This window comes from Heptranchias perlo, chromosome 18 (assembly GCF_035084215.1).
Source record: "Heptranchias perlo isolate sHepPer1 chromosome 18, sHepPer1.hap1, whole genome shotgun sequence".
Lineage (NCBI taxonomy): Eukaryota > Metazoa > Chordata > Chondrichthyes > Hexanchiformes > Hexanchidae > Heptranchias > Heptranchias perlo.
In genome coordinates this window covers 3,650,048-3,677,736 of record NC_090342.1, presented here as the reverse complement: position 1 = coordinate 3,677,736, position 27,689 = coordinate 3,650,048, and the positions used below count along the sequence as shown (strand labels likewise).

General features: G+C 43.4%; 1 protein-coding gene across 1 annotated transcript; it reads right to left on the bottom strand.

Moving 5' to 3' along the window:
* Nucleotides 1-266: 266 nt before the first annotated feature.
* LOC137334907 (ETS homologous factor-like) lies at nt 267-27,199 on the bottom strand. The gene is made up of 7 exons (XM_067999992.1): nt 26,959-27,199; nt 15,061-15,294; nt 9,974-10,045; nt 7,293-7,397; nt 6,267-6,374; nt 1,422-1,617; nt 267-424 (listed from the first exon to the last, which is right to left on the bottom strand). The coding sequence occupies exons 1-7, from the start codon at nt 27,197-27,199 to the stop codon at nt 328-330; spliced, it is 1,053 nt and encodes a 350-aa protein (XP_067856093.1). The 3' UTR covers nt 267-327.
* Between the last annotated feature and the right edge of the window lie 490 nt (nt 27,200-27,689).

The following is a 27,689-nucleotide window of genomic DNA, read 5'->3' as shown; positions in this document are numbered from 1 at the left end:
CTGCCTTCTTCTTGAACCGCTACAGTCCGTGTGGTGAAGGTTCTCCCACAGTGCTCTGTTAGGAAGGGAGTTCCAGGATTTTGACCCAGTGACGATGAAGGAATGGCGATATATTTCCAAGTCGGGATGGTGTGTGAGTTGGAGGGGAACGTGCAGGTGGTGTTGTTCCCATGCATGTTACCTTCAGACCGTGGTCCCGTGTTCAAATGCCATTATCTTTTGTCACAGTAGCAGCGACCAGTCTGTGTTTATTAACAATGCAATGAAATACAAAAGCATATTTGTAAAAAAAATTGTAAAACCAATAAATCCTGTTGTGCAGGAAGTTCACTCCATCCTTTTCCAGCCATTGGCATTTTTCCCAAACTTGTAGACCAATCGACGTCCATCCACTCGTTCTAGAATTCCCTTTTTGTAGTAATACCTACACAAGTAAATTAAAAACAGTTAGGAATGCAGCAGTTCATCTTGCTGAGTGAAAATTGGCTCCTGCGTTTCCGACATTACAACAGTAACTACATTTCAAAAGTACTTCATTGGCTGTAAAGCGCTTTGGAACGTCCTGAAGTTGTGAAAGGCGCGATAGAAATGTAAGTTCTTTTTTTTAATGATTTCCCTGCATGTCGGTTAAATTCAGGTTTCACAACAACAACTTGCATTTATATAGAGCCTTTAACCTAGTAAAACGTCCCCGAGGCGCTTCACAGGAGCGATTATCAAACAAAATTTGACACCGAGCCACATAAGGAGATATTAGGACAGGCGACCAAAACCTTGGTCAAAGAGGTAGGTTTTAAGGAGCGTCTTAAAGGAGGAGAGAGAGGCAGAGAGGTTTAGGGAGAGGATTCCAGAGTTTAGGGCAACACAGGGTTTTGCAGTGCAGACTTTGAGAAGAGTATATTCAAACTACTTGAATTTAATGCTTTTTGTTTACTAATCTTTTAATAGAATTTTCTCCTACAAAAGGTGAGAATTTAATACTTTCTACTGATAATTCAAAGTTTTTTTTGGCACAAAAAAAATTGAATGATCTAACATTTCAAATTAACCAACTTTAAGAGGAATTGGCTGTAATGTTTTAACGTAGAAGTCGTCTAGCTACTCTAGGGCTGCCAAACCTCCAGGATTGTCCTGGAGTCTCCAGGAATTAAAGACTAATCTCCAGGACACTGCTGTGAGCAACACCTGGGAGATAAATCATCGGGGCTGTAAAAACAATTGTGTGATTTTTTTTCATTTTCTTTGAACACTTCGATTTATTAGGTAGGAAAATATTAGAAAAGGGAAAAAAGGCGGTTTGACCGGGCGGGGCAGTTGGAGGCGAGAGGACTAGTGATGAGACCTCCAGGAGGGCGTCCAACCAGACTTGGCAGCCCTCATCTTCTCCCCTTTGTGCCGTGGATTTAATACACGAGTTTCACCTCATGGCCCGGCTCAGTTTCTCATAGGTCATGGTGCTGTTGTTCTTCTTTTGACCCCACAGCTGAGCAACAGCTTCGGACCTCAAGAACCTGAAGGTTCCTTCCATCCTGTCTTCCCATTTCAGTAATCCTGGATTCCCATCAGGGTTTTGCAAGATGTTGAGGATGAATTCCCACAGGTGGGTTCCGTATGGACCTAGGATCAGAAAGTGATAACTTCATATATGCACAGTCCTGGTCTCCATGTCACAATAAGGATATAGGGGCACTGGAGACGGTGCAAAAAAAAATTCAGAAGAATGATACCAGAACTGAGAGATTTATAACTATCAAGAAAGGCTGAACAGGCTGGGGATCTTTTCTCTATAAAACAGAAGGCCGAGGGGTGACCTAATAGAGGTCTTTAAAATTATGATAGGGTAGACGTGGAAAAGATGTTTCCACTTGTGGGAGAGACCAAAACTAGGGGTCATAAATATAAGATAGTCACTAATAAATCAAATAAGGAAGTCAGGAGCAGCTTCTTTACTCAGCGAGTGGTTAGAATATGGAACTCGCTACCACATGGAGTAGTTGAGGTGAATAGATAGATGTATTTAAAGGGAAGCTAGATAAATACATGAGGGAGAAAGGAACAGAAGGATATGTAGATAGGGTGAGATGAAGAGGGGAGGGAGAATGCTCGTGTGAAGCATAAACACCGGCACAGATCAGCTGAGCTGAATGGCCTGCTTCTGTGCTGTAAATTGAAAACTAGAAGGCGTAAGGCGATTAACCCAGCATCAAAGCTGAAGGTCAGGCTAGGGTGTGTGGCCCAACTAAGAGTTCTATATACAAATGCACGGAGTATAAGGAATAAATTAAATGAACTACAGGTTCAAATTCAAATTGGAGGGTATGACATGATAGCTATTACTGAGACTTGGCTGCAGGATGGTCAGGATTGGGAACTGAATATACCGGGTTATAAGGTCTACAAGAGAGAGAGGGAAAATGGAAGAGGGGGAGGAGTAGCCTTAACAATTAGAGATGAAATCACTGCAATGATAAAGGGGGATATAACGAAGGGTAAGCAGCCAACAGAGACCTTATGGGTTGAATTCAGAAATAGGAAAGGATCTAAGACTATACTGGGAATTGTGTATAGGACCCCTGGCAGCAGCTCTGAAGTGCTAGATTATATAAATGCAGAGATTAGACAAGCGTGTAAGAAAGGCATAGTGGTCTTAATGGGGGACTTTAACCTTCACATAGATTGGGAAAAGCAGACTAGCAACTGTCAGAAAGGTAGTTAATCTCTTGAGTGTGTCCGGGATAGTTTTCTACAGCAGTATGTCCTCGAGGCAACAAGGGGGCAAGCCATACCAGATTTAGTAATGAGTAATGAACCAGATTTAGTTAACAGCTTAACTGTGCGTGAACATCTATCCAATAGCGATCATAACATGATCGAGTTCAATGTAGTGTTTGAAAGGGAAAAAAGTGAGTCAGCTGCTAAGATTCTAGACTTGGGTAAGGCCGACTTCAATGGGATGAGACAGAGACTGTCCACAGTAAACTAGGCAAATCTGTTAATGGGTAAAACGACTGATGATCAGTGGGAAATGTTTAAAGAAACATTTAACGTGATACAGAATCGGTTTATACCCCTGAGGGGCAAGAACTCTACTTGCCTAAAAAAACAGCCATGGACAACTAAAGAGGTAAGGGACAGTATAAGACATAAGGAAAGGGCATACAAAAAGGCAAAAAATGGCACAGATCCTGGTGAATGGGAAAGATACAAAGATCAACAAAGGGTCACAAAACAGATAGTAAGGGCTACAAAAAGAGAGTATGAAAAGAAACTTGCAAGGGATATTAAAACCAGTATGAAGAACTTTTATAGTTATATGAGGAAAAAGAGGGTGGTCAGGAGCAGTGTTGGCCCCTTAAAAACTGAAAGTGGGGATATTGTCATTGACAATGGGGAAATGGCGGACATGTTGAATAATTACTTTGCGTCAGTATTTACAGTAGAAAAAGAGGATAGCATGCTGGAAATCCCAAGAAAACTAATATTGAATCGGGGACAGGGGTTCAATAAAATTAACATAAGTAAAAAAACAGTAATGAAGAAAATAATAGCTCTAAAGAGTGACAAATCCCCAGGACCAGATGGTTTCCATCCCAGGGTTTTAAAGGAAGTAGGTGAGCAGATTGCAAATGCCCTAACTATAATCTTTCAAAGTTCTCTAGATTCAGGAACTGTCCCTCTAGATTGGAAAATTGCACATGTCACTCTGCTTTTTAAGAAAGGAGAGAGAGGGAAACCAGGGAATTATAGACCAGTTAGCCTAACATCTGTTGTGGGGAAAATGCTGGAGTCTATAATTAAGGATAGGGTGACTGAACACCTTGAGAATTTTCAGTTAATCAGAGAGAGCCAGCATGGATTTGTGAAAGGTAGGTCGTGCCTGACAAACCTGATTGAATTTTTTGAAGAGATGACTAAAGTAGTGGACAGGGGAATGTCAATGGATGTTATTTATATGGATTTCCAGAAGGCATTTGATAAGGTCCCAATAAGAGACTGTTAGCTAAGATAGAAGCCCATGGAATCGAGGGAAAAGTACGGACTTGGTTAGGAAGTTGGCTGAGCGAAATGCGACAGAGTAGGGATAATGGGAAGGTACTCACATTGGCAGGATGTGACTAGTGGAGTCCCGCAGGGATCTGTCTTGGGGCCTCAATTATTCACAATATTTATTAACAACTTAGATGAAGGCATAGAAAGTCTCATATCTAAGTTTGTCGATGACACAAAGATTGGTGGCATTGTAAGCAGTGTAGATGAAAACATAAAATTACAAAGCGATATTGATAGATTAGGTGAATGGGCAAAACTGTGGCAAATGGAATTCAATGTAGACAAAAGTGAGGTCATCCACTTTGGATCAAAAAAGGATAGAACAGGGTACTTTCTAAATGGTAAAAAGTTAAAAACAGTGGATGTCCAAAGGGACTTAGGGGTTCAGGTACATAGATCATTGAAGTGTCATGAACAGGTGCAGAAAATAATCAAGAAGGCAAATGGAATGCTGGCCTTTATATCTAGAGGATGAGAGTACAAGGGGGCAGAAGTTATGCTGCAGCTATACAAACCCCTGGTTAGACCGCACCTGGAGTACTGTGAGCAGTTCTGGGCACCGCACCTTCGGAAGGACATATTGGCCTTGGTGGGAGTGCAGCGTAGGTTTACTAGAATGATACCTGGACTTCAAGGGTTAAGTTACGAGGAGAGATTACACAAACTGGGGTTGTATTCTCTACAGTTTCGAAGGTTAAGGGGTGATCTGATCGAAGTTTATAAGATATTAAGGGGAACAGATAGGGTGGGTAGAGAGAAACTATTTCCGCTGGTTGGGGATTTTAGGAGTTGGGGGCACAGTCTAAAAATTAGAGCCAGACCTTTCAGGAGTGAGATTAGAAAACATTTCTACACACAAAGGGTGGTGGAAGTTTGGAACTCTCTTCCGCAAACGGCAATTGATGCTAGCTCAATTGCTAAATTTAAATCTGAGACAGATAGCTTTTTGGCAACCAAAGTTATTAAGGGCAGGTATATGGAGTTAGATCACAGATCAGCCATGATCTTATCAAATGGCGGAGCAGGCTCGAGGGGCTGAATGGCCTACTCCTGTTCCTATATTCCTATGTTTCTATGTAAATTCTGTGCAATATATAATTCTGTGCATGTGTCATTTCTTAATTGGAATATTACAGTCGAGTTTGGAGTGTGACAGGCTCTACACAATATCAACTCTTCATAATGGAGGGATGTCAGACACACCCTGAAATGTGTCTTCACCCATCACTGGCCTGCCCCTTATTTCAGCCAGAAAAGATTGAGGGCACATGACAGTCTTTGAGGAAGGAAAAATTATGCAAAGAGTGAGGGAAAATTTTTACTTGGCTCAGTGAGTTGCACTCTCGCCTCTGAGTCAGAAGATCCTGGGTTCAAACCCCACTCCAGAGACTCCAGTACATAATCCAGGCTGAAACTTCAGTGCAGTACTGAGGGAGTGCTGCACTGTCGGAGGTGCCGCCTTTCGGATGCGACATTAAACCCAGGCCCCATCTGCCCTCTCAGGTGGACGTAAAAGATCCCATGGCACTGTTCGAAGAAGAGCAAGGGAGTTCTCCCTGTGTCCTGGCCAATATTTACCCTCAAACAACACCTAAAAACAAATTATCTGGTCATTTTCTCATTGAATTTTCTTCATAACGACAATGACTACACTTCAAAAACACTTTATTGGCTGTAAAGCGCTTTGGAACGTCCTGAGCTTGTTTAAGGCGCTATATAAATGCAAATTTGTTTTCTTTCTTTCCTTCTTTCTTTATTTCTTCCTTTTTTTCTAAACCTCATTGCCAAAACACAAAGCAATTGTATTAAAACTTGGCAAAACTCCCTTCTTCATTGTACTTTTCTGTTGAGTCCTGTAAGTTTTGTTCCTTGTTTAGTTACATTAATTCTTAACGATGATCCATCCACATTTCTTCGTGATATGTGATCTTGGGTTAACACTGAGGTCATTGTCAGTCAGTCATAGGTGGAGCACAGAAAGAGCTCTGGGCTTGAGTACCTGACGTTGGCTTCAGATCAGTTCAGACTGTAGGACTGCAAAGTTAAGTTCCTCATTGCATGTCTTGTAATGATCTAATGGTGGAACTGAGAGCAGTGTAACAGAGTGGAGTGCTGACAGTGCTCTGAGGACAACAGATACTTGACAGTGCACATGGGAGATGAGGCACATTCATCCAACTGATGATTTAGATTCTCACCTGTGTCAGGGCGTTTACTGTACTTGCTTGTTTTAGTTTTCAGGAAATCATTGTTCTCTTTCCGTTGATTCCTTGGTCTCGTCCTGTTCCTTTTTCCCAGTTTTGAAATATTTCTGAATGATGACTCTAACAAACCAAGACCAAAGTAGTTTTTTTCCCATTAGTTTGGACGCTTGGATTGAAAATGAATTCTCCAGGGTTCATCACTGTTGACTTATATTACGATAATTTGTAATCGAGAACTTTTCACTTTTACCCCCCCCCCCTCCCACTCTCTTGTTCACTTACCTTAACCTTTAATATCCCACCTAATTTCAGGCTCCATTTCAGAATGTCATGGGTTACATTGAGTTACATCGAGTCGACTACACAGAAACAGGCCATTCGGCCCAACTGGTCCATGCCGGCTTTTATGCTCCACAGGAGCCTCCTCCTTCCCTACTTCATCTCATCCTTTCAGCATATCCTTCTATTCCTTTCTTCCTCCTGTTTTTATCTAGCTTCCCCTTAAATGTATCTGAGATGTTTGCCTCAACCACTCTTTGTGGTAGCGAGTTCCACTTCTAACCAATCTTTGGGTAGAGAAGTTTCTCCTGAATTCCCTACTGGATTTATTAGTGGCTATCTTATATTTATGACCCCTAGTTTTGGACTCCCCCACAAGTAGAAACATTTTCTCTACATTTACCCAATCAAACCCTTTCATTATCTTAAAGACCTCTATCAGGTCATCCCTCAGCCTTCTCTTTCACAGAGAAAAGAGCCCCGCCAGAACAAACCCCATTCCAGGGACTTGAGCCCATAATCCAAGCCGATACTCCCAGTGTCGGTACTGAGGGAGTGCTGCACTGTCGGAGGTGCCGTCTTTTGGATGAAACGTTAAACCGAGGCCCACGGTACGATTGGAAGAAGAGCAGGGGAGTTCTCCTGGTATCCTGGCCAATATTTATGATATGATCTGCTCCAATCACACGATATCTAAATGATATGTCTGATAAACACATGAGAAGGCATGGTTAAGGAATACTAAATGAAAAGAATTACCTTTCAAAAAATTGGGGCTGGTTTTGCTGGACTCCTTCCGATGATTATTATAAGTTGCACTTTCCATTCGTCTCATAGGGTCACATACAACAGGAAAAGATGTACCTGCTTCAAAGATAAAACAGGTTCAGGAAAAGTGCACAACAACCTACAGAATCTGCTGCAAATTGGCCGTCCTGCCTCCTACATTTACAACAGGGAATACACTTCAAAAGTACTTAATTGGCTCTAAAACGCTTTGGGACATCCTGAGGTTGGAAAAGACGCTATGAAAATGCAAGTTCTTTCTTTCTTCTGGATAGGACAAACGCGTGGAATCCCCGGCTGTAGAATTTCAATCGCTGTTCCCATTAATTCCCAGATATCTCAAGTTGCCAATACTAAGAGATCTCGGTGTTCTGATTTAAGATTTATCCACCAATGGGGCAATGGCGCCAAGAACAGCCCCTTTCCCAAACCTTCAGACCCACAAAATTCAAACAGAACAAACCAGCGAGTCAGAAATATAAAGAAAGAAAGACAGACTTGCATTTATACAGCACTTTTCATGATCTCAGGATGTCCCAAAGTGCTTTACAGCCAATGAAGTACTTTTGAAGTGTAGTCACTGTTGTAATTTAGGAAACGCAGCAGCCAATTAGCGCACAGCAAGATCCCACAAACAGCAACATGATAATGACCAGATAATCTGTTTCTGGTGATGCTGGTTGAAGGATAAATATTGGCCAGGACATTGGGAGAACTCCCCTGCTCTTATGTTGAAATACATTCAATGTACAGCATAGAAACAGGCCATTCGGCCCAACAGGTCCATGCCAGTGTTTATGCTCCACACGCACTTCCTCCTGTCCCTCTTCATGTGACCCCATCAGCATATCCTTCTAATCCTTTCTCCCTCATGTGTTTCTCTAGCTTCCCCTTAAATGCATCTGTGCTATTCGCCTCAACCACTCCTTGTGGTAATGAGTTCCACATTCTCACCACTCTCTGGGTAAAGAAGTTTCACCTAAATTCCCTATTGAATTTATTAGTGTCTATCTTATATTTATGGCTCCTAGTTCTGGTCTCCCCCACAAGTGGAAACATCTTCTCTACGTCTACCCTATCAAACCTTTTCATAATCTTAAAGACCTCTATCAGGTCACCCCTGAGCCTTCTCTTTTCCAGAGAAAAGATCCCCAGTCTGTTCAATCTTTCCTGATAGGTATAACCTCTTAGTTCTGATATCATCCTAGTAAATCTTTTTTGCACCTTCTCCAGTGCCTCCATATCTGTTTTATAATATGGAGATCAGAACTGATCACAGTGTTCCAAGTGTAATCTAACCAAGGTTCTACACAAGTTTAAAATAATTTTCCTGCTTTTCAATTCTATCCCTCTAGAAATGAACCCCAGTGCTTTGCTTGTTTTTTTTATGGCCTTATTAATCTGCTACTTATAGTGATTTGTGAATCTGTACTCCGAGATCCCTCGGCTCCTCTACCCCATTTAGACTCTTATTTTCCAAGCAGTATGTGGCCTCCTCTTCTTCCTACCAAAATGTAACACTTCACACTTATTTATATTGAAATTCGTTTGCCAATTACACGCCAATTCTGCAAATTTATTAATGTCTTCCTGTATTTTGTCACAGTCCTCCTCAGTATTAACTGTACCCCCTATTTCCCATCTTTTGACAGTCTGAGTAATGTCTAATGCAACCTTTAACCCCTATTCTCTGTTTTGTAGCCAGCTTGCTATCCATTCTGCTACATGTCCCCTGACTCCATATGCTCTGACCTTAGTCATCAGTCGACTATGCGGTACCTTATCGAAGGCCTTTTTGTCAAATCTAAATATATTACCACTACTACATTACCCTCGTCTACCCTTTCTGTTACTTCTTCAAAGAATTCAATAACGTTGGCCAAAGACGTCTTCTTCAAAATAGTGGCTATGGGATCTTTTACATCCACCTGAGAGGGCAGACATGGCCTCAGTTTAACATCTCATCTGAAAGACAGCACAACTGACACTGCCGCGCTCCCTCAGTACTGGCACTGGGAGTGTCAGCCTGGATTTTGTGCTCAAGTCTCTAGAGTGGGACGTGAACCCACGACCTTCAGCCATGGCTACCACCCATGCAAATAGGGCTGAGTTGTCTGGGTTCAGAGGGCCAATGCCAGGTGAATGGAACCACACGTGGAACTCCTGGCGTACAGGATTCAGAAATCATTTACTCTAGAGAGCTGGAAAACTACCATCTAAATCTCAATTGATGCCTTTAAAACTGATCACTTAAAATGTGTGTTATTATACACAGCTACTATCCAACAGGAAATAGAAACAAAAGCAATTTAAAACAAAAACAACACAGCGTGTTGGGTTGAGTTGCCCGATGCCTCTGAGTCAGAAGGCTGTGGATTCAAGACCCACTCCAGAGACTTGAGCACATAATCCAGGCCGACACTCCCATTGGTTTATACAGAGCCTTTAACTTAGTAAAACGTCCTGAGGCATTTCACGGGAGCACAATCAGATAAAATTTGACAGCGAGCCACGTAAAGAGATATTAGGACAGGTGACCAAAAGCTTGGTCAAAGAGGTAGGTTTTAAGGAGTGTCTTAAAGGAGGAGAGAGAGGCAGAGAGGTTTAGGGAGGGAATTCCAGAGCTCAGGGCCCAGGCAGCTGAAGGCACTTACTGTTTTCCTCTTTGATTGGTGGAGATGGTGATTCAGCACTTTCCAATCCTTCGGGCAACTCAAGTTCAAACTCTGTCCAAATCAACAGATAAACGAGGTTTTACACACTTGGGAAGATCATCTTATCTCACACAATGGATACAAGGACTGCATGACAGAACTAAAGATCAATGCGACATCCCTGTGCTCTCTGACCTACATTGTGCTCCCAGTCCGGGAATGCGTCAATTTTAAAATTCTCATCATTATTTTCAAATCCCGCCATGGCCTCGCCCCTCCCTATCTCTGTAACCTCCTCCAGCCCTCTGAGATTTCTGCATTCCTCCAATTCTTGTCTCTTGCGCATCCCCCGATTTTAATCGCTCCACCATTGGCGGCCGTGCCTTCAGCTGCCGAGGCCCTAAGCTCTGGAATTCCCTCCCTAAACCTCTCCACCTCTCTCTTCTCCTATAAGACGCTCCTTAAAACCTACCTCTTTGACCAAGCTTTTGGTCACCTGTCCTAATATCTCCTTACGTGGCTCGGTGTTAAATTTTGTTTGATAATCGCTCCTGTGAAGTGCCTTGGGATATTGTACTACATTAAAGGCGCTATATAAATGCAAGTTGTTGTTGATGATGAGTGACCGCAGGCCCCTTACATCAGGCTAATAGCTGTGTTAGAAGTGTTGACTGCGGATGCACTCCTTGTGCACCCAGTAAACCTGCCGCGATTTATTATGACCAGCGTCCGCACAGCCTCATTTCCACCAGTGTTGCTGTCTCAGGTCATGCACAATTAAGAGTCTATTCGATTAAGAGCTGCTGGACCAGCATTGCAGAGGTTGTGAGTTCAAATCCCACTATGGCAAAATTGAATCCAATAAATTTGGTCATTTGTGAGTCGGCACCAGATAAAAGTGACCATGAAGCTGTCGGATTGTTGTAAAAACCCAACTGGGTCATTAATGTCCTCCAGGGAAGGGAACCTGCCATCCTTACCCAGTCTGGGCCTACACGTGCCTCCTGTCCCAGACTACCTGGTTGACTCTTAATGCCCTCAGAGTAACTAGCGATGGGCAATAAATGCACTTTGCCCTAGCCCGAGAACAAGTAAATAATTTTATTTTAAAAAGCCAAGTACAATATCCCAAGGCACTTCTCAGGAGCGATTATCAAACAAAATTTAACACTGAGCCACGTAAGGAGATATTAGGACAGGTGACCAAAAGCTTGGTCAAAGAGGTAGGTTTTAAGGAGTGTCTTAGAGGAGAAGAGAGGCGGAGAGGTTTAGGGAGGGAATTCCAGAGCTTATGGCCTCGGCAGCTGAAGGCACGGCCACCAAAGTCACAATTATAACCTGTGTAGGAATGGTTTACAAATGTTAGCTCCAAAGGAGTAATTTTATGACATTGCCCCTTGGGGGAGGGGGTGGGTCTTTGGCCGGTGGGAACACAACTTAAAATTACAACCAGAAAATCGAGTGCAACACTTGCCTGAATTTCCAATATATGTTCCCAGTGAGTGAGGGTTAAGAGCACAACACTGGAAAAATTACCTCTCAGATCAGAACTCTGCTTATATTATATTGTCAGAACTTTGTGTTAGAAGTGAGAAACTTTTCACACATTTTGGGCAGAGTGTAACATTAGTGGCAGGTAGAGATAAGAAGAAAAAATGCAAAAGGTCAGAAATCTGATTGAGGTGTTTAAAATGATAGGGCAGATACGGAGAAACTATTTCCTCTGGTGGGGGTGTCCAGAACAATGGGGCATGATCTTAGAATTAGAGCTAGACCATTCAGGGATGAAATCAGGAAGCACTTTTTCACACAAAGGGTAGTGGAAATCTGGAACTCTGTCCCTCAAAAGGCTGTGGATGCTGGGGGTCAATTGGAGCTCTCAAGACTGAGATCGATAGATTTTTGTTGGGTAAAGGCATCGAGGGATATGGAGCAAAAGTGGGAAAATGAAGTTGAGGTACAGATCAGCCATGATCTAATTGAATGGTGGAGCAGGCTCGAGGGGCTGAATGGCCTCCTCCTGTTTCTATGTTCCTAAATCAAAATAGAAAATGTCGGAATTCTTCAGTAACAACTTACACTTATACATGACCTTTAACCCAGTAAACAGAGGGAAGGACGAGGAGTTACAGGAGGGGACTGAAGATCCAGGCAAAGAGATTTGAGGAGGATTTTGAAGGTGGGGGCAGAGGCGGAGAGGTTTAGAGAGAGTTGCAGAGAGCAGGGCCAAGACTGTTGGAGGCTCTTCCTTTGAGCGTGAAGTGGGAGGAGTGGGGGATGTGTGGGATCCCAGAGACTGAAGACCGAAGGGAGCGCATGGAATGATCCCATCCCACGATAAAATTGAGGCCTGGTAACTTATACAAGGTGCAACACAAGAAGGGTGTAACTTATCATGGGGTATAAAATATACTAGGGTTTAACTTATACTGAGGTATAACTTTAACTAGTATAACTTATACCACAGTACATGTTACACCCAGTTTTAATTTATATTGGGTATAACATATACTTATGTTGGATATAAGTCATACTGGGATGTGACTAGGTATAACTTATAGTGCGTATTATTTATACAGGGCTATAACTTATACTGGGTTATAACAGTGTAAGTTACACTGTGAATAACTTATACAAGCCTCTAACGTATACTCAGTGTAACGTACACCCATCGGCCCAGAATTTGCCGGAGTGGGGCACCTTGGGACAAGCACGTGAATTAGATTTTTCCCTCACCCTTTAGATTGTATTATTTTTGTCCAGCAACTTGTGGCAATTCGCAACTCACAGTGTGTCTCTTCCTCACCACAAGATGCTGGGTTTTTTACACATTAATAGTTTATAGCGCCATTAAACTCGTCGTTAATTTCACTGCAATCTTTGGCCCACTGAGTATGTTATAACCCAATATAAGATATATCACTGTGTAAGTTACAATCCAGTATGTTATTGGGATAGAACATGTAATGGAGAATAACATTTAGTGAGGTGTAATTTATACTTGGGTCTAACTTATACTTGGGTATAACTTACACTGGCCGTAATTTATAGTCAGGTATAATTGGGTATAACTTATACTGGCACTAATATCTGCAAGGGTTTAATTTACACTAGGTATATCGTACACTGGAGTATAACTTACACTTGTGCATAATATACTGAGTTTTAACCTATATTTGGTATGACTTATGTTGGCTATAACCTATTCTGGTTATAACTTAAATGGAGTATAAATATAACTTATACTGTGTAAGACTTAGATTTATTTCAAAGGCTTCATATTTCCATTGCTTTTGTTTGTTGTCATTTTCTACTCTGCTACATGACTCCTTGTGAGCATAACCTGGTGATTAATGGTGATTAAATGGGTTATACTCAATAAATTAATATTAAGAAATAGTGGACGACAACAACAACAACTATTTGCATTTATATAGCACCTTTAATGTATTAAAACATCCCAAGGCACTTCACAGGAGCGATTATCAAACAAATTTTGACACCAAGCCGTACAAGGAGATAATAGTACAGGGTCAAAGAGGTAGGTTTTAAGGAGCATCTTAAAGGAGGAGAGAGAGGCGGAGAAGTTTAGTGAGGGAATTCCAGAGCTTAGGGCCCAGGCAGCTGAAGGCATGGCCGCCAATGATGGAGCGATTAAAATCAGGGAATGCGCAAGAGGCCAGAATTGGAGGAGCGCAGAGATCTCGGAGGGTTGTAGGGCCGGAGGGGGTACCGTGTCAGCAGAGGGTTGTGGACGGTCGAGGGTCTCGATTGCATCGTTCTGCCCAAGAGGTTTTGTAAAGCCATTAGCGTGTAGGGGAGCTGATCATTAATATACTGGTCGGGTGGAGCCTCCTGGCCTGTTTTTATTAATGTCGCTGTTAGTTTGGTGGCAATAAGCGGAGGTAAGTGTGAAGAGTGTTACTTGCAACAAGATTCTGTCTTCTTCAACACCGAAGGTGAATCATCGTGTGACAGCAACTAGAAAATAGGAAACGAGTCGCAGATACTGCAATTCTGAAATAAAAACACAAACTGCTGCAAATGCAAATAACTTTCGGGCAGCCAGCTGATGGAGCAAAGAGGCCTCATTTGGAGACCCGGCGTTAGTGGGACGGTATATTTGCTCGTCTGGAGGGTAAACATCGACCCGGACTGGTTGGCCGAATGGCCTGTTTCGTTGTTGTATCTTCTATGTATTTATGAGATGTCAACCATGGCTCAGTGGGTATCACTCTCGCCTCTGAGTCAGAAGGTCTTGGATTCAAGTCCCACTCTACAGCCTTGAGTACAAAATCTAGGCTGACACGCCTACTGCCAGTACTGAGGGAGTGCTGCACTGTCAGAGGTGCTGTCTTTCAGATGAGACGTTAAACTGAGGTCCTGTTTGCCCTCTCAGGTGGATGTAAAAGATCTCATTGGCCACTATTTCAACAGAAGAGCAGGGGGAGCTCTTCCTGGTGTCCTGGCCAATATTTATCCTTCAACCAATATCACTTCATTGTATCCCTCGACCGTCCACAACCCTCTGCTGACATGGTATCCCCTCCGGCCCTACAACCCTCCGAGATCTCTGCGCTCCTCCAATTCTGGCCTCTTGCGCATTCCCTGATTTTAATCGCTCCACCATTGGCGGCCATGCCTTCAGCTGCCTAGGCCCTACGCTCTGGAATTCCCTCACTAAACTTCTCCGCCTCTCTCTCCCCCTTTAAGATGCTACCTTTTTGACCCTGTACTATTATCTCCTTCAAAAGTACTTCATTGGCTGTAAAGTGTTTTGTGAAGTTGTGAAAGCTGCTGTATAAATACAAGTTCTTTCTTTCTATGTATTACTACAACAGTGAACAGACATTGAAAGCTCAACATGAGGAGTCCAACCAATGTTTCACCATTCCATGACACTGCGTGTTAGTCACCCATTTACAGCACCATTTTTAAAACAGGCAAACTTTAAGTGCCGGCATTCAGTGAAGGAATTGTTGCATCACCAAACTGGGAGATGAAATTGGTTCACAGCACACAGACGGAGATCCCACCATCGAACGATGCCAGAACAGTCACTGTGCTCTTATATGTTCGGAACTCACCGTATTTCTTTCTTAGGTCTCGCAGACTCCTGTACAGCTCTTCCCCCAGATACCCAAACGTTCCAATAAATCTTTCAAACGACATTTCGCACAGCCGCTTGCCACTGGCGTCAGACTGGGCCAAGAAGATGGACGAAGCATCGCATCTGTTTCTGGCAATGTGATAGCTCAACCATTCTAAAACCTCCTCCTCGCCCCAGAACTGGGGGTCTGTGCTGAACCAGTTGAAGAATTCTGAAATACACAATTGTAGAGAGTGAGTTGCTGCGTTGAAAAACTCTTTGCTGACGGTAACTATTAGCTGGAGGTCTTGATTTGTAACTCACAGCATTGGACTGTTGAGATACTTGATTACGCAGGAATAATTTTTTTAAAAATTCATTCTCAGGATGTGGGCGTCGCTGGTATTTATCGCCCGTCCCTAGTTGCCCCTGAAAAGGTGGAGGTGAGCCGCCCTCTTGAACCGCTGGTTGTGGTTTGGATACAACTGCGTGGTTCGCTAGGCCCCTTCAGAGGGCAGTTGAGAGTCAACCACGTTGGTGTGGGACTGGAGTCACATTTAGGCCCAGAGGGCAGGTTTCCTCTCCTAAAGTACACTAGTGAACAAGTTGGGTTATTACAACAATCTGACAGCTTCATGGTCACTTTTACTGATACCAGAATTTTTATTTCCGGATTATTAATTTAATTCACATTCTCAAACTGCCACGGTGAGATGTGACCTCACATTCTCTGGATTATTAGTCCAGGCCTCTGGATTACTAGTTCAGCAACATAACCACTAACATCACTTGATATGAACTAATTGGTTATAGCTCTATAAGTGGTATTTTGATATAACATAATTTTGTACAATATCCTGTGAATCCTAAGCACAATTTTTTTTTAAATTTCAGCTTGTGGCTGCACTCTCAGATATAGTTAACCTGCCTGTTGATGTTTGTCCAGCAGTGAGTGATGTCGGAATGTAATAGAATGCATAACTGTCGCTCTCTGACTTCACAGAGCTGGAAACCTCCTTTGTGGAGTTTCTTTGCAGATTAATTGGGCTTTAACATGCGGATAAGGGAGCAGGTAATGAAGGGGAGGGGGACCGAGTGTTGGGTCTGTCAAAGACCAGCACACATCTGACGGAAGAACAGAGAACTGAGGGGATATTGTTTGAGACCGATTCCGGTGCAGATCGGCGAATCGAACGTGGAGTTCAGCGCACCTGATCTGCGAGGGTCCCAATTTGCTGGTCATTAATCTTGTCCAAGAGCAGAGTCTTTGGAAATCTAGATCTAGTGTTGAAATCCATGCTTGTCTGAACTTACATAAGGCAGTAGAGGCTTTGCTAAACTTGGCTGCAGACAGATTCAGAGTGGGAGTTTATTTTTTCAGTGGCGAAGTTAGAAAGTCTGAGCTGAGCCAAGTTGGCTTTTTGCTGATGAGCTGGAGGAGTGAATGATGAGATTGGAGTTGATACAAAAATCTGCATCAGGTGTTGCACCTCCGAAGGGAAAGGACAGGCTCCAAATTCACAAATAACAGGTAATGGAGCACTTTCAGTACAATAAACGTCCCAAGGTACTTCACAGAGCAGAACCGGGCACTGCGAGATATCACATAGAGTTTCATAGAATGTACAGCACAAAAACAGGCCATTCGGCCCAACAGATCCATGCCGGTGTTTAGGCTCCACAAGAAGAGCCTCCTCCCACCCTACTTCATCTCACCCTATCAACATATCCTTCTATTTCCTTCTCCCTCGTGTGTTTATCTAGTTTTCCCTTAAATGTATCTACACTATTCACCTCAACTACTCCTTATGGGAGCGAGTTCTACATTTTCACCACTCTCTGGAAAAAAAAGTTTCTCCTGCATTCCCTATTGGATTTATTAGTGACATAGAAACATGGAAAATTTAAGGCACAGAAGGAGGCCATTCATCCGATCGTGTCTGTGCTGATCGAAAAAGAGCTATCCAACCTAATCCCACTTTCCAGCTGTCGGTCCGTAGCCTTGTGGGTTACAGCACTTCAAGTGCATATCTGAGTATTTTTTAAACGTGACGAGGGTTTCTGCCTCTACCACCCTTTCAGGCAGTGAGTTCCAGACTCCTGCCACCCTCTGGGTGAAAACATTTCTCCTCAACTCCCCTCTAATCCTTCTACCAATTACTTTAAATCTATGCCCCCTGGTTATTGACCCCTCCGCTAAGGGAAATAGGTCCTTCTTATCCACTCTATCTAGGCCCCTCATAATTTTATACACCTCAATTAAATCACCCATCAGCCTCCTCTGTTCCAAAGAAAACAATCCCAGCCTATCCAATTTTTCCTCATAGCTAAAATTCTCCAGTCCTGGCAACATCCTCGTAAATCTCCTCTGTACCCTCTCTAGTGCAATCACATCTTTCCTGTAATGTGGTGACCAGAACTGTACGGAGTACTCAAGCTGTGGCCTAACTAGTGTTTTATACAGTTCCAGCATAACCTCCCTGCTCTTATATTCTGTGCTTCGACTAATAAAGGAAAGTATCCCATATGCCTTCTTAACCACCTTATCTACCTGTCCTGCTACCTGCAGGGATCTGTGGACATGCACTCCAAGGTCCCTCTCTTCCTCTACACTTCTCAGTATCCTACCATTTATCGTGTATTCCCTTGCCTTGTTTGCCCTCCCCAAAAGCATTACCACACATTTCTCCGGATTGAATTCCATTTGCCACTTTTCTGCCCACCTGACCAGTCCATTGATACCTTCCTGCAGTCTACAGCTTTCCTCCTCACTATCAACCCACATGGCCAATTTTTGTATCATCTGCAAACTTCCTAATCATGCCCCCTACATTTAAGTCTAAATCATTTATATACACCACAAAAAGCATGGGACCTAGTACTGAACCCTGCGGAACCCCACTGAATACAGCCTTCCAGTCACAAAAACACCCGTCGACCATTACCCTTTGCTTCCTGCCACTGGGCCAATTTTGGATCCGACTTGCCACTTTCCCCTGGATCCCATGGGCTTGTACTTTTTTGACCAGTCTGCCATGTGGGACCTTGTCAAAAGCCTTGCAAAAATCCATGTAGACTACATCAAATGCACTAGCCTCATCGACCCTCCTTGTTACCTCCTCAAAAAATTCAATCAAGTTAGTCAGACACGACCTTCCCTTAACAAATCCATGTTGACTGTCCTTGATTACTCCGTACCTTTCTGAGTGACGGTTTATCCTGTCCCTCAGAATTAATTCCAATAATTTGCCCACCACCAAGGTTAGATTGACTGGCCTGTAATTACTCGGTCTATCTTTTTATCCCTTTTTAAGCGACTACAACGTTAGCAGTTCTCTAATCCTCCGGCACCACGCCTGTGGCCAGAAAGGATTGGAAAATGATGGTCAGAGCCTCCGCTATTTCCTCCCTTGCTTTTTTTTAACAGTTCGGGATACATTTCATCCGGGCCTGGTGATTTATCTACTTTCAAAGATGCTAAACCCCTTAATACTTCCTCTCTCACTATGACTATCTTGTACTTATAGCCCCTAGTTCTGGTTTTCCCGCAAGTGGAAACATCTCCTTTACGTCAACCCTATCAAACCTTTTCATAATCTTAAAGACCACTATCAGGCCGTCCCTCAGTCTTCTCTTTTCTAGGGAAAAGAGCCCCAGTCTGTTCAATCTTTCCTGATAGGTATAACCTCTCAGTTCTGGTATCATCCTTGTAAATCTTTTTTGCACCTTCTCCAGTGCCTCCACATCCCTTTTATAATATGGAGACCTGAACTGTGCACAATACTCCAAGTGTGGTCTAACCAAGGCTCTACACAAGTTTAACATAACTTCTCTGCTTTTCAATTCTATCCCTCTTGCAATGAAGTCCAGTGCTTTGCTTGCTTTTTTTAGGGCCTATTAACCTGTGTGTTCTAAAGCATGGTCAAAAGGTATTGAGGGGGTTTAAGAAACTGTACTGGTGCCAAATATTTTTAATTAAACAGACACTGTGCTAAAAATCCAAGACAGAGAACGTTGTAAATATTTGTGCAATCATTTTTGTAAAACATTAGATGTTGAACTATGGACGTCTAGCAGGAGATGCACCACAATAATCACATTGGGATAAACATTGTAAACTAAGAGCGAGAAGCCTGTCTTGCATCCATCAACCATATTTTATTCTTTATAATACTCGATGTGATATATTATCTAGGAAGAAAATCACCCCTCTCTTTTTTGCAACTTAACACTATTTGTGCTAAATTTATCGATAAAATCGAAAAACTTGCCAATAAATTTGGCAATACGGATAAATTTCAGACAATGAGTTCTCTTCTTCCTGACTGATTATATGGTTAAGTATGAGCTTTTGACCTGAAACTTATGCAGCAAGAGGCAACTAGTTAAACAAAAAAGAGCTGGTACCTTTCCATGTCCTCAGGACATCCCAACGCGCTTCGAAGCCAATTACTCCTGAGCTGTTGAGTTATAAGTGGGGGCCATTGGAATGGGAGCAATCCCGGGGAGAGGCCACAGAGGGACCAGCGATCATAGAATCATACAGCACAGAAGGAGGCCATTCAGCCCATCGTGCCTGTACTGGCTCTTTGAAAGAGCAATCCAATTAGTCTCACGCCCCCTGCTGTTTCCCCATAGCCCTGCAAATTGTTTCCTTTCAAGTATTTATCCAATTCCATTTTAAAAGTTATTATTGAATCTGCTTCCACCGCCCTTTCAGGCAGCGCATTCCAGATCAGAACAACTCACTGCATAAAAATATTTCTACTCATCTCCCCTCTGGTTCTTTTGCCAATCATCTTAAATCTGTGTCCTCTGGTTACGGACCTTCCTGCCACTGGAAACAGTTTCTCCTTATTTACTCTATTAAAACCCTTCATACTTTTGAACACCTCAGTTAAATCTCCCCTTAACCTTCTCTGCTCTGCTCTGAATCCCAGCTTCTCCAGTCTCTCCACGTAACTGAAGTCCCTCATCGCTGGTACCATTCTAGTAAATCTCTTCTCCACCCTCTCTAAGGCCTTGACATCCTCCCTAAAGTGCGGTGCCCAGAATTAAACACAATACTCCAACTGTGGCCTAACCTCAACATCCTGGGGGTCACCATTGAACAGAAACTAAACTGGACCAGTCATATAAATACTGTGGCTACGAGAGCAGGTCAGAGGCTGGGTATTCTGCGGCGAGTGACTCACCTCCTGACTCCCCAAAGCCTTTCACCATCTACAAGGCACAAGTCAGGAGTGTGATGGAATACTCTCCACTTGCCTGGATGAGTGCAGCTCCAACAACACTCAAGAAGCTCGACACCATCCAGGACAAAGCTTGATTGGCACCCCATCCACCACCCTAAACATTCACTCCCTTCACCACCGGCGCACTGTGGCTGCAGTGTGTACCATCCACAGGATGCACTGCAGCAACTCGCCAAGGCTTCTTCAGCAGCACCTCCCAAACCTGTGACCTCTACCACCTAGAAGGACAAGAGCAGCAGGCACATGGGAACAACACCACCTGCATGTTCCCCTCCAAGTCACACACCATCCCGACTTGGAAATATATCGCCGTTCCTTCATCGTCGCTGGGTCAAAATCCTGGAACTCCCTTCCTAACAGCACTGTGGGAGAACCTTCACCACACGGACTGCAGCGGTTCAAGAAGGCGACTCACCACCACCATCTCAAGGGCAAATAGGGATGGGTGATAAATGCCGGCCTCGCCAGCAACGCCCACATCCCATGAATGATTAAAAAAAACAATGTAAAGGTTTAGCATAACCTTCTGACTTTAGTACTCTATGCCTCTATTTATAAAGCTGAGGATCCTACATGCTTTTTTAAAAGCCTTATCAACTTTTCCTGCCACCTTGTGTATGTACACCCCCTGTTCCTGCACCCCCTTTAAAATTGTACCATTTAGTTTATTTTGCCTCTCCTCATTCTACCTACCAAAATGCATCACTTCACACTTCTCTGCATTAAATTTCATCTGCTATGCATCTGACCATTTAACCAGTCTGTCTATGTCCTCCTGAAGTCTATTACTATCCTCCTCACTGAGGCCATTCAGCCCATTGTGTCTGTGCCAGTTCTTTGCCAGAGCAATCCAAAATTAATTCCATTGCCCTTCTCGCTCCCCGTAGTCCTATATCCTTCTCTGTTTTGAGCATTTAACCCCTTTTCCCCCCAAAAATGCAATGATCTCTGCCTCAACTGCTCCCTACTGCAAAACGTTCTGTGTCCCAACAACCCTCGGTGTAAAGAAATTTCTCCTCACTCTCTTAGAGATGATGTTCATTTGAACCTGGCGAATCTACTCTGTACGCTCTCTGGACCAGAATTTGCTGTCCAAATAATGGTGAGACTAATGGCTCTCACTGTTATTTATGCGTATTTGGTACAGCAACTTCAGGCGAGGGGCAAATGCGCTGTCCGAGATGCACCACTCCCCCGTTAGCTTTGCGAAAACGCCGTCTGACTCGCCATTGAAATGCGTTGGACGATGAGAGTTGCTGTATTTGCACGGGAGATACGATTTAAACCCACAGCAGATATTTAGGGCTGTGTAACTATCCTTTTAACTATGTGATAACTGTTAATTACTGCCAATCTACGTCTCTGGCACTGAAAATTAACTATTACAAGTGTGGAGTCTCATTCCTTCAGGTTTTGAATTTTTTGGGGAGGTTTTAATTTTGGAGAAGTTTACAAATTTTATTTTTTTCTCTTACTTTTCCTTTCTGTCTCTTTTTTCTTTCTCTCTTTTAATCCACTCTTTCTTTCCCTCTCTTTATTTCTCTTTCTGTACCTGATTTGACATTGAATTCACCCCCTTTAATTCACCCTTCTTCCCAGTTCTTCCACTGTTTATTTTCCAATCCTTAAATCTGATTGATTAAGGAGATACCCAGTCGCCTGCCCGGTTCACTCTGGCCCCAGATGCCCTCTCTCCCTCACTGCGACGTTATCAGTAACTTTGTGGGCAAATTTTTTTTGAGCTAAAGGGGGCAGGGGCAACTCTAACTAAAGGTAGATGCCATTAGATGCCATTGGATGCCATTGGATGCCATGCTATAACAAATTCTGGTGTAATGTCCTTTCTATAATGGGAAGTCCAAAACTGCACTCTGTGCTTCAACTGTACCCTAACCAAAGTTTTGCATAAATTTATCATTAATTCTTTACTCTTCACTCCTATTTATAAAACCTGTTTTATGGCCTTGTCCACCTGCACTTGGAATATTTCAACCCCTCGGTCCCTCTGTTTGTTCACACCCTTCAGTGTCTTTCCATTGAGTGTATGTTACCCATTCCTTGTTTTTCCTCCTGAAATGTATTGCCTCACACTTCTCCACATTAAGTTGCATCTGCCCTCTGTCTGCCCCTAACCAGTTTACGTCCTCCTCAGGTATTCTACGATCTTCTTCACTGTCGGCCAAACCCCTACCCAATCTGGCCGGTACGTAACTCCGCTTGGCTCTCAATGCTTCCTGAAGTGCCGTGACAAGTCACTCGGTTGCCAGGGCAACTAGAGGTGGGCAATAAATGGGGGACTTGCCAGTGTCATCCACATTCCAATAGCGAATACTAAGAAGGAGTGAGAGTCTGAGCTGGGCAATAGAGGGACCACATTCAACCATTAAACAGCACCGTACAGTATCGCTGTGAGTTTACAGCGATGGGCCCTATTACATTTTACATTTTTGCAATGGTTCTTACGATGAGTGTACCTTGGCTGTCAGCTGGAGGCAGTGCTGTCATTTGCAGGGGGAACCCGTGCTGGTTGGGGTCCGGACTGATGCGGTTGTCTGGGACGAGACTGTCCTCGAGTTGATAAACAGAACGCAGAGCACTCCCAATACCACCACTGTCCATTTCTTCCAAACCTCTGCCAATAATCTGCCAACGTGCGTGTGGGGGAGGGGGTGGGTAGGGGAGGTGGAGAGATCACAACCAGTCAGAGCAGAATAGCAGCAAGTGTGAAGACAATAAAAGTACTTAACAACAAGCCCAGAAATTAACGTCAATATATCAATCAACAGAGAGTAAAACTCAAAATGTGGACTTAAACTCAATGAAAATACAGCATTGCAAAGTTAATCAGACGATGAGTGGCACATCACTCAGATCTGTGAGTACGAACATCTAAAGTCAGACCTCTTACCTCTCCAGTCCCCCTCAGGTTTGATCCCTCCTCCGTGCAAATGTCTAAATGACTGAGTTCCAGTTCCCGACAGAACTGAAAATATTTGTACGCTGCTTGCTGTGCCAAGATTCACCTTTTATTTTTGTGGTTCATTAACTTTCTGGTGTGGGCTGATGCTTCAGTTCGAGGTAATTCAGACACAGCTCTGCTCAAAGTCATATTGGCTCATTCTTGAGGATATTTGCATAAAATTATTTGCATAAATGCACCGTGTACTGTGAGCCACCCAGTGACAAAATAAAGATATGAATCTCAGCAGCATCAATGACGTTTTGTCTCAAATTCGAAAACTAATTAATAATCATTAACTTTCTGTGAGGTGAGCGTAGTGTAAAGTGCAAATAAGGTTTCTAATTAATTTAGCTCGTAATGTTAGGAATATAGGAACAGGAGTAGGCCATTCTGCCCCTCGTGCCTGCTCCGCCATTTGATAAGATCATGGGTGATCTGTGATCTAACTCCATATACCTGCCTTTGGCCCATATCCCTTAATACCTTTGGTTGTCAAAAAGCTATCTATCTCACATTTAAATTTAGCAATTGAGCTGGTATCAATTGCCGTTTGTGGAAGAGAGTTCCAAACTTCTACCACCCTTTGTGTGTAGAAATGTTTTCTTAGCTCACTCCTGAAAGGTCTGGCTCTAATTTTTAGACTGTGCCCCCTACTCCTAGAATCCCCAACCAGCGGAAATAGTTTCTCTCTATCCACCCTATCTGTTCCCCTCAACATCTTATAAACTTCGATCAGATCACCCCTTAACCTTCGAAACTGTAGAGAATACAACTCCAGTTTGTGTAATCTCTCCTCGTAACTTAACCCTTGAAGTCCAGGTATCATTCTAGTAAACCTACGCTGCACTCCCACCAAGGCCAATATGTCCTTCCGAAGGTGCGGTGCCCAGAACTGCTCACAGTACTCCAGGTGTGGTCAAACCAGGGTTTTGTATAGCTGCAGCATAACTTCTGCCCCCTTGTACTCCAGTCCTCTAGATATAAAGGCCAACATTCCATTTGCCTTCTTGATTATTTTCTGCACCTGTTCATGACACTTCAATGATCTATGTACCTGAACCCCTAAGTCCCTTTGGACATCCACTGTTTTTAACTTTTTACCATTTAGAAAGTACCCTGTTCTATCCTTTTTTGATCCAAAGTGGATGACCTCACATTTGTCTACATTGAATTCCATTTGCCACAGTTTTGCCCATTCACCTAATCTATCAATATCGCTTTGTAATTTTATGTTTTCATCGACACTGCTCACAATGCCACCAATCTTTGTGTCATCGACAAACTTAGATATGAGACTTTCTATGCCTTCATCTAAGTCGTTAATAAATATTGTGAATAATTGAGGCCCCAAGACAGATCCCTGTGGGACTCCACTAGTCGCATCCTGCCAATGTGAGTACCTTCCCATTATCCCTACTCTCTGTCGCCTTTCGCTCAGCCAACTTCCTAACCAAATCCGTACTTTTCCCTCAATTCCATGGGCTTCTATCTTAGCTAACAGTCTCTTATGTGGGACCTTATCAAATGCCTTCTGGAAGTCCATATAAATAACATCCATTGACATTCCCCTGTCCACTATCTTAGTCACCTCTTCAAAAAATTCAATCAGGTTTGTCAGGCACGACTACCTTTCACAAATTAATGCTGGCTCTCTCTGATTAACTGAAAATTCTCAAGGTGTTCAGTCACCCTATCCTTAATTATAGACTCCAGCATTTTCCCCACAACAGATGTTAGGCTAACTGGTCTATAATCCCCGGTTTCCCTCTCTCTCCTTTCTTAAAAAGCAGAGTGACATGTGCAATTTTCCAATCTAGAGGGACAGTTCCTGAATCTAGAGAACTTTGAAAGATTATAGTTAGGGCATCTGCAATGTGTTCACTTATTTCCTTTAAAACCCTGGGATGGAAACCATCTGGTCCTGGTGATTTGTCACTCTTTAGTGCTATTATTTTCTTCATTACTGTTGCTTCACTTATGTTAATTTTATCGAGTCCCTGTCCCCGATTCAATATTAGTTTTCTTGGGATTTCCGGCATGCTATCCTCTTTTTCTACTGCAAATACTGACACAAAGTAATTATTCAACATGTCCGCCATTTCCGCATTGTCAATGACAATATCCCACTTTCAGTTTTTAAGGGGCCAACACTGCTCCTGACCACCCTCTTTTTCCTAATATAACTATAAAAGTTCTTCGTATTGGTTTTGATATCCCTTGCAAGTTTCTTTTCATATACTCTTTTTGTAGCTCTTACTATCTTTGTTGATCTTTGTATCTTTCCCATTCGTCAGGATCTGTGCCATTTTTTGCCTTTTTGTATGCCCTTTCCTTATGTCTTATACTGTCCCTTACCTCTTTAGTTGTCCATGGCTGTTTTTTTTGGCAAGTAGAGTTCTTGCCCCTCAGGGGTATAAACCGATTCTGTGTCACGTTAAATGTTTCTTTAAACATTTCCCACTGATCATCAGTCGTTTTACCCATTAACAGATTTGCCCAGTTTACTGTGGACAGTCTCTGTCTCATCCCATTGAAGTTGGCCTTACCCAAGTCTAGAATCTTAGCAGCTGTTTCACTTTTTTCCCTTTCAAACACTACGTTGAACTCGATCATGTTATGATCGCTATTGGATAGATGTTCTCGCACAGTTAAGCTGTTAACTAAATCTGGTTCATTACTCATTACTAAATCTAGTATGGCTTGCCCCCTTGTTGCCTCTAGGACATTCTGCTGTAGAAAACTATCCCGGACACACTCAAGAAATTGCTTGTTAATGAAAATTTTGTTAAGTATCCTAACTCGCACTAAGTCCCATTCTCCCATCACCCCTGTGCTCGCTGACCTCCATTGGCTCCCGGTCCGGCAACACCTCGAATTTAAAATTCTCATCCTTGTTTTCAAATCCCTCCATGGCCTTGCCCCTCCCTATCTCTGTAACCTCCTCCAGCCCTATAACCCTCCGAGATCTCTGCGCTCCTCCAATTCTGGCCTCTAGCACATCCCCGATTTTCATCGCTCCACCATTGGCGGCCATGCCTTCAGCTGCCTAGGCCCTGAGCTCTGAAATTCCCTCCCTGAACCTCTCTGCCTCTCTCTCTTCATCTAAGACGCTCCTTAAAACCTACCTCTTCGACCAAGCTTTTGGTCACCTGTCCTAATATCTCCTTATGTGGCTCGGTGTCAAATTGTGTTTGATAATCGCTCCTGTGAAGCACCTTGGGACATTTTACTACATTAAAGGCGCTATATAAATGCAAGTTATTGTTTATATTTCTCGGCCTCGATTCTCCTTTGTGATCCCAGCCTAAGTGGGACAGGATAGTGGAGGAGAATGAGGCAAACTCTAACGGTGCAGCCTAGAGCCGCCTCACCTCTCTGGCCTTAATTTCCTCCCTCTACCCCTGCTGGGACCGCCATTGGTTCCCACCCCACCCCTCCTCCCCTTCCTCACCTGCCACATGCAAATGCCAGAAGGGGGGGAGGGGCCCAAGTCCTGGGCCTACTTCGCTTGCCATCTGCCTCAGTTACCATCGCTTCCTGGGACCGCAATATGGAAGAGGGGTAAAAGGCCTGAGGGAGTGATGAATCAGAGAATCACAGGAATTTATGGCACAGAAGGAGGCCATTTGGCCCATCGTGTCTGTGCCGGCCAAAAAAGAGCCACTCAGCCCAATCCCACTTTCAAGCTCTTCTGGTTCTACGATTCCATTCCCGCTGTAGCAGTGCCAGGATTCCGTGCCTGGGCGCTGGCGCGTTCCCTCCTGGCAGTGGGAATTCTGCAGTTCCAGATGTTGCAGCTGCATTATCAGGTGTATCGGCAGTTCCAGATGTTGCAGCTGCATTATCAGGTGTATCTGCAGTTGCAGATGTTGTAGCTGCATTATCAGGTGTATCTGCAGTTGCAGATGTTGTAGCTGCATTATCGGGTGTATCGGCAGTTCCAGATGTTATAGCTGCATTATCGGGTGTATCGGCAGTTCCAGATGTTATAGGTGCATTATTAGGTGTATCGGCAGTTCCAGATGTTTTAGCTGCATTATCAGGTGTATCGGCAGTTCCAGATGTTATAGCTGCATTATCAGGTGTATCGGCAGTTCCAGATGTTATAGCTGCATTATGAGGTGTATCGGCAGTTCCAGATGTTATAGCTGCATTATCAGGTGTATCTGCAGTTGCGGATGCTGCATCTTCTGTTCTAGATGTTTCAGCTGCAGTTCCAGATGCTGTAGCTTATGTTCCAGATGCTGTAGCCACAGTTGCAGTTGTTGTGTCTACTGCAGCGCAAATATTTTCAATGTGTTTTGTTTTCGGCCTACCTTAGTTTTTTTTTTAAGTGGAGAGTCAATGAATGATCCAATGATAACACTGCCTCACCAATCACATTGCTCCACTCTGCCCTGTTGCCCTGCA

What these genes read in the sequence shown, in the direction of transcription:
- LOC137334907 (XM_067999992.1), bottom strand. Translation starts at nt 27,199, where the DNA reads ATGCAGCTACAACATCTGCAACTGCAGATACACCTGATAATGCAGCTA. An exon ending in AGAACCAGAAGAGCTTGAAA is followed by an intron (nt 15,295 to 26,958) that starts GTGGGATTGGGC and finishes TGTGTATTTCAG; the next exon opens with AATTCTTCAACTGGTTCAGC. An exon ending in AACTAAAACAAGCAAGTACA is followed by an intron (nt 1,618 to 6,266) that starts GTAAACGCCCTG and finishes TTCTGATCCTAG; the next exon opens with GTCCATACGGAACCCACCTG.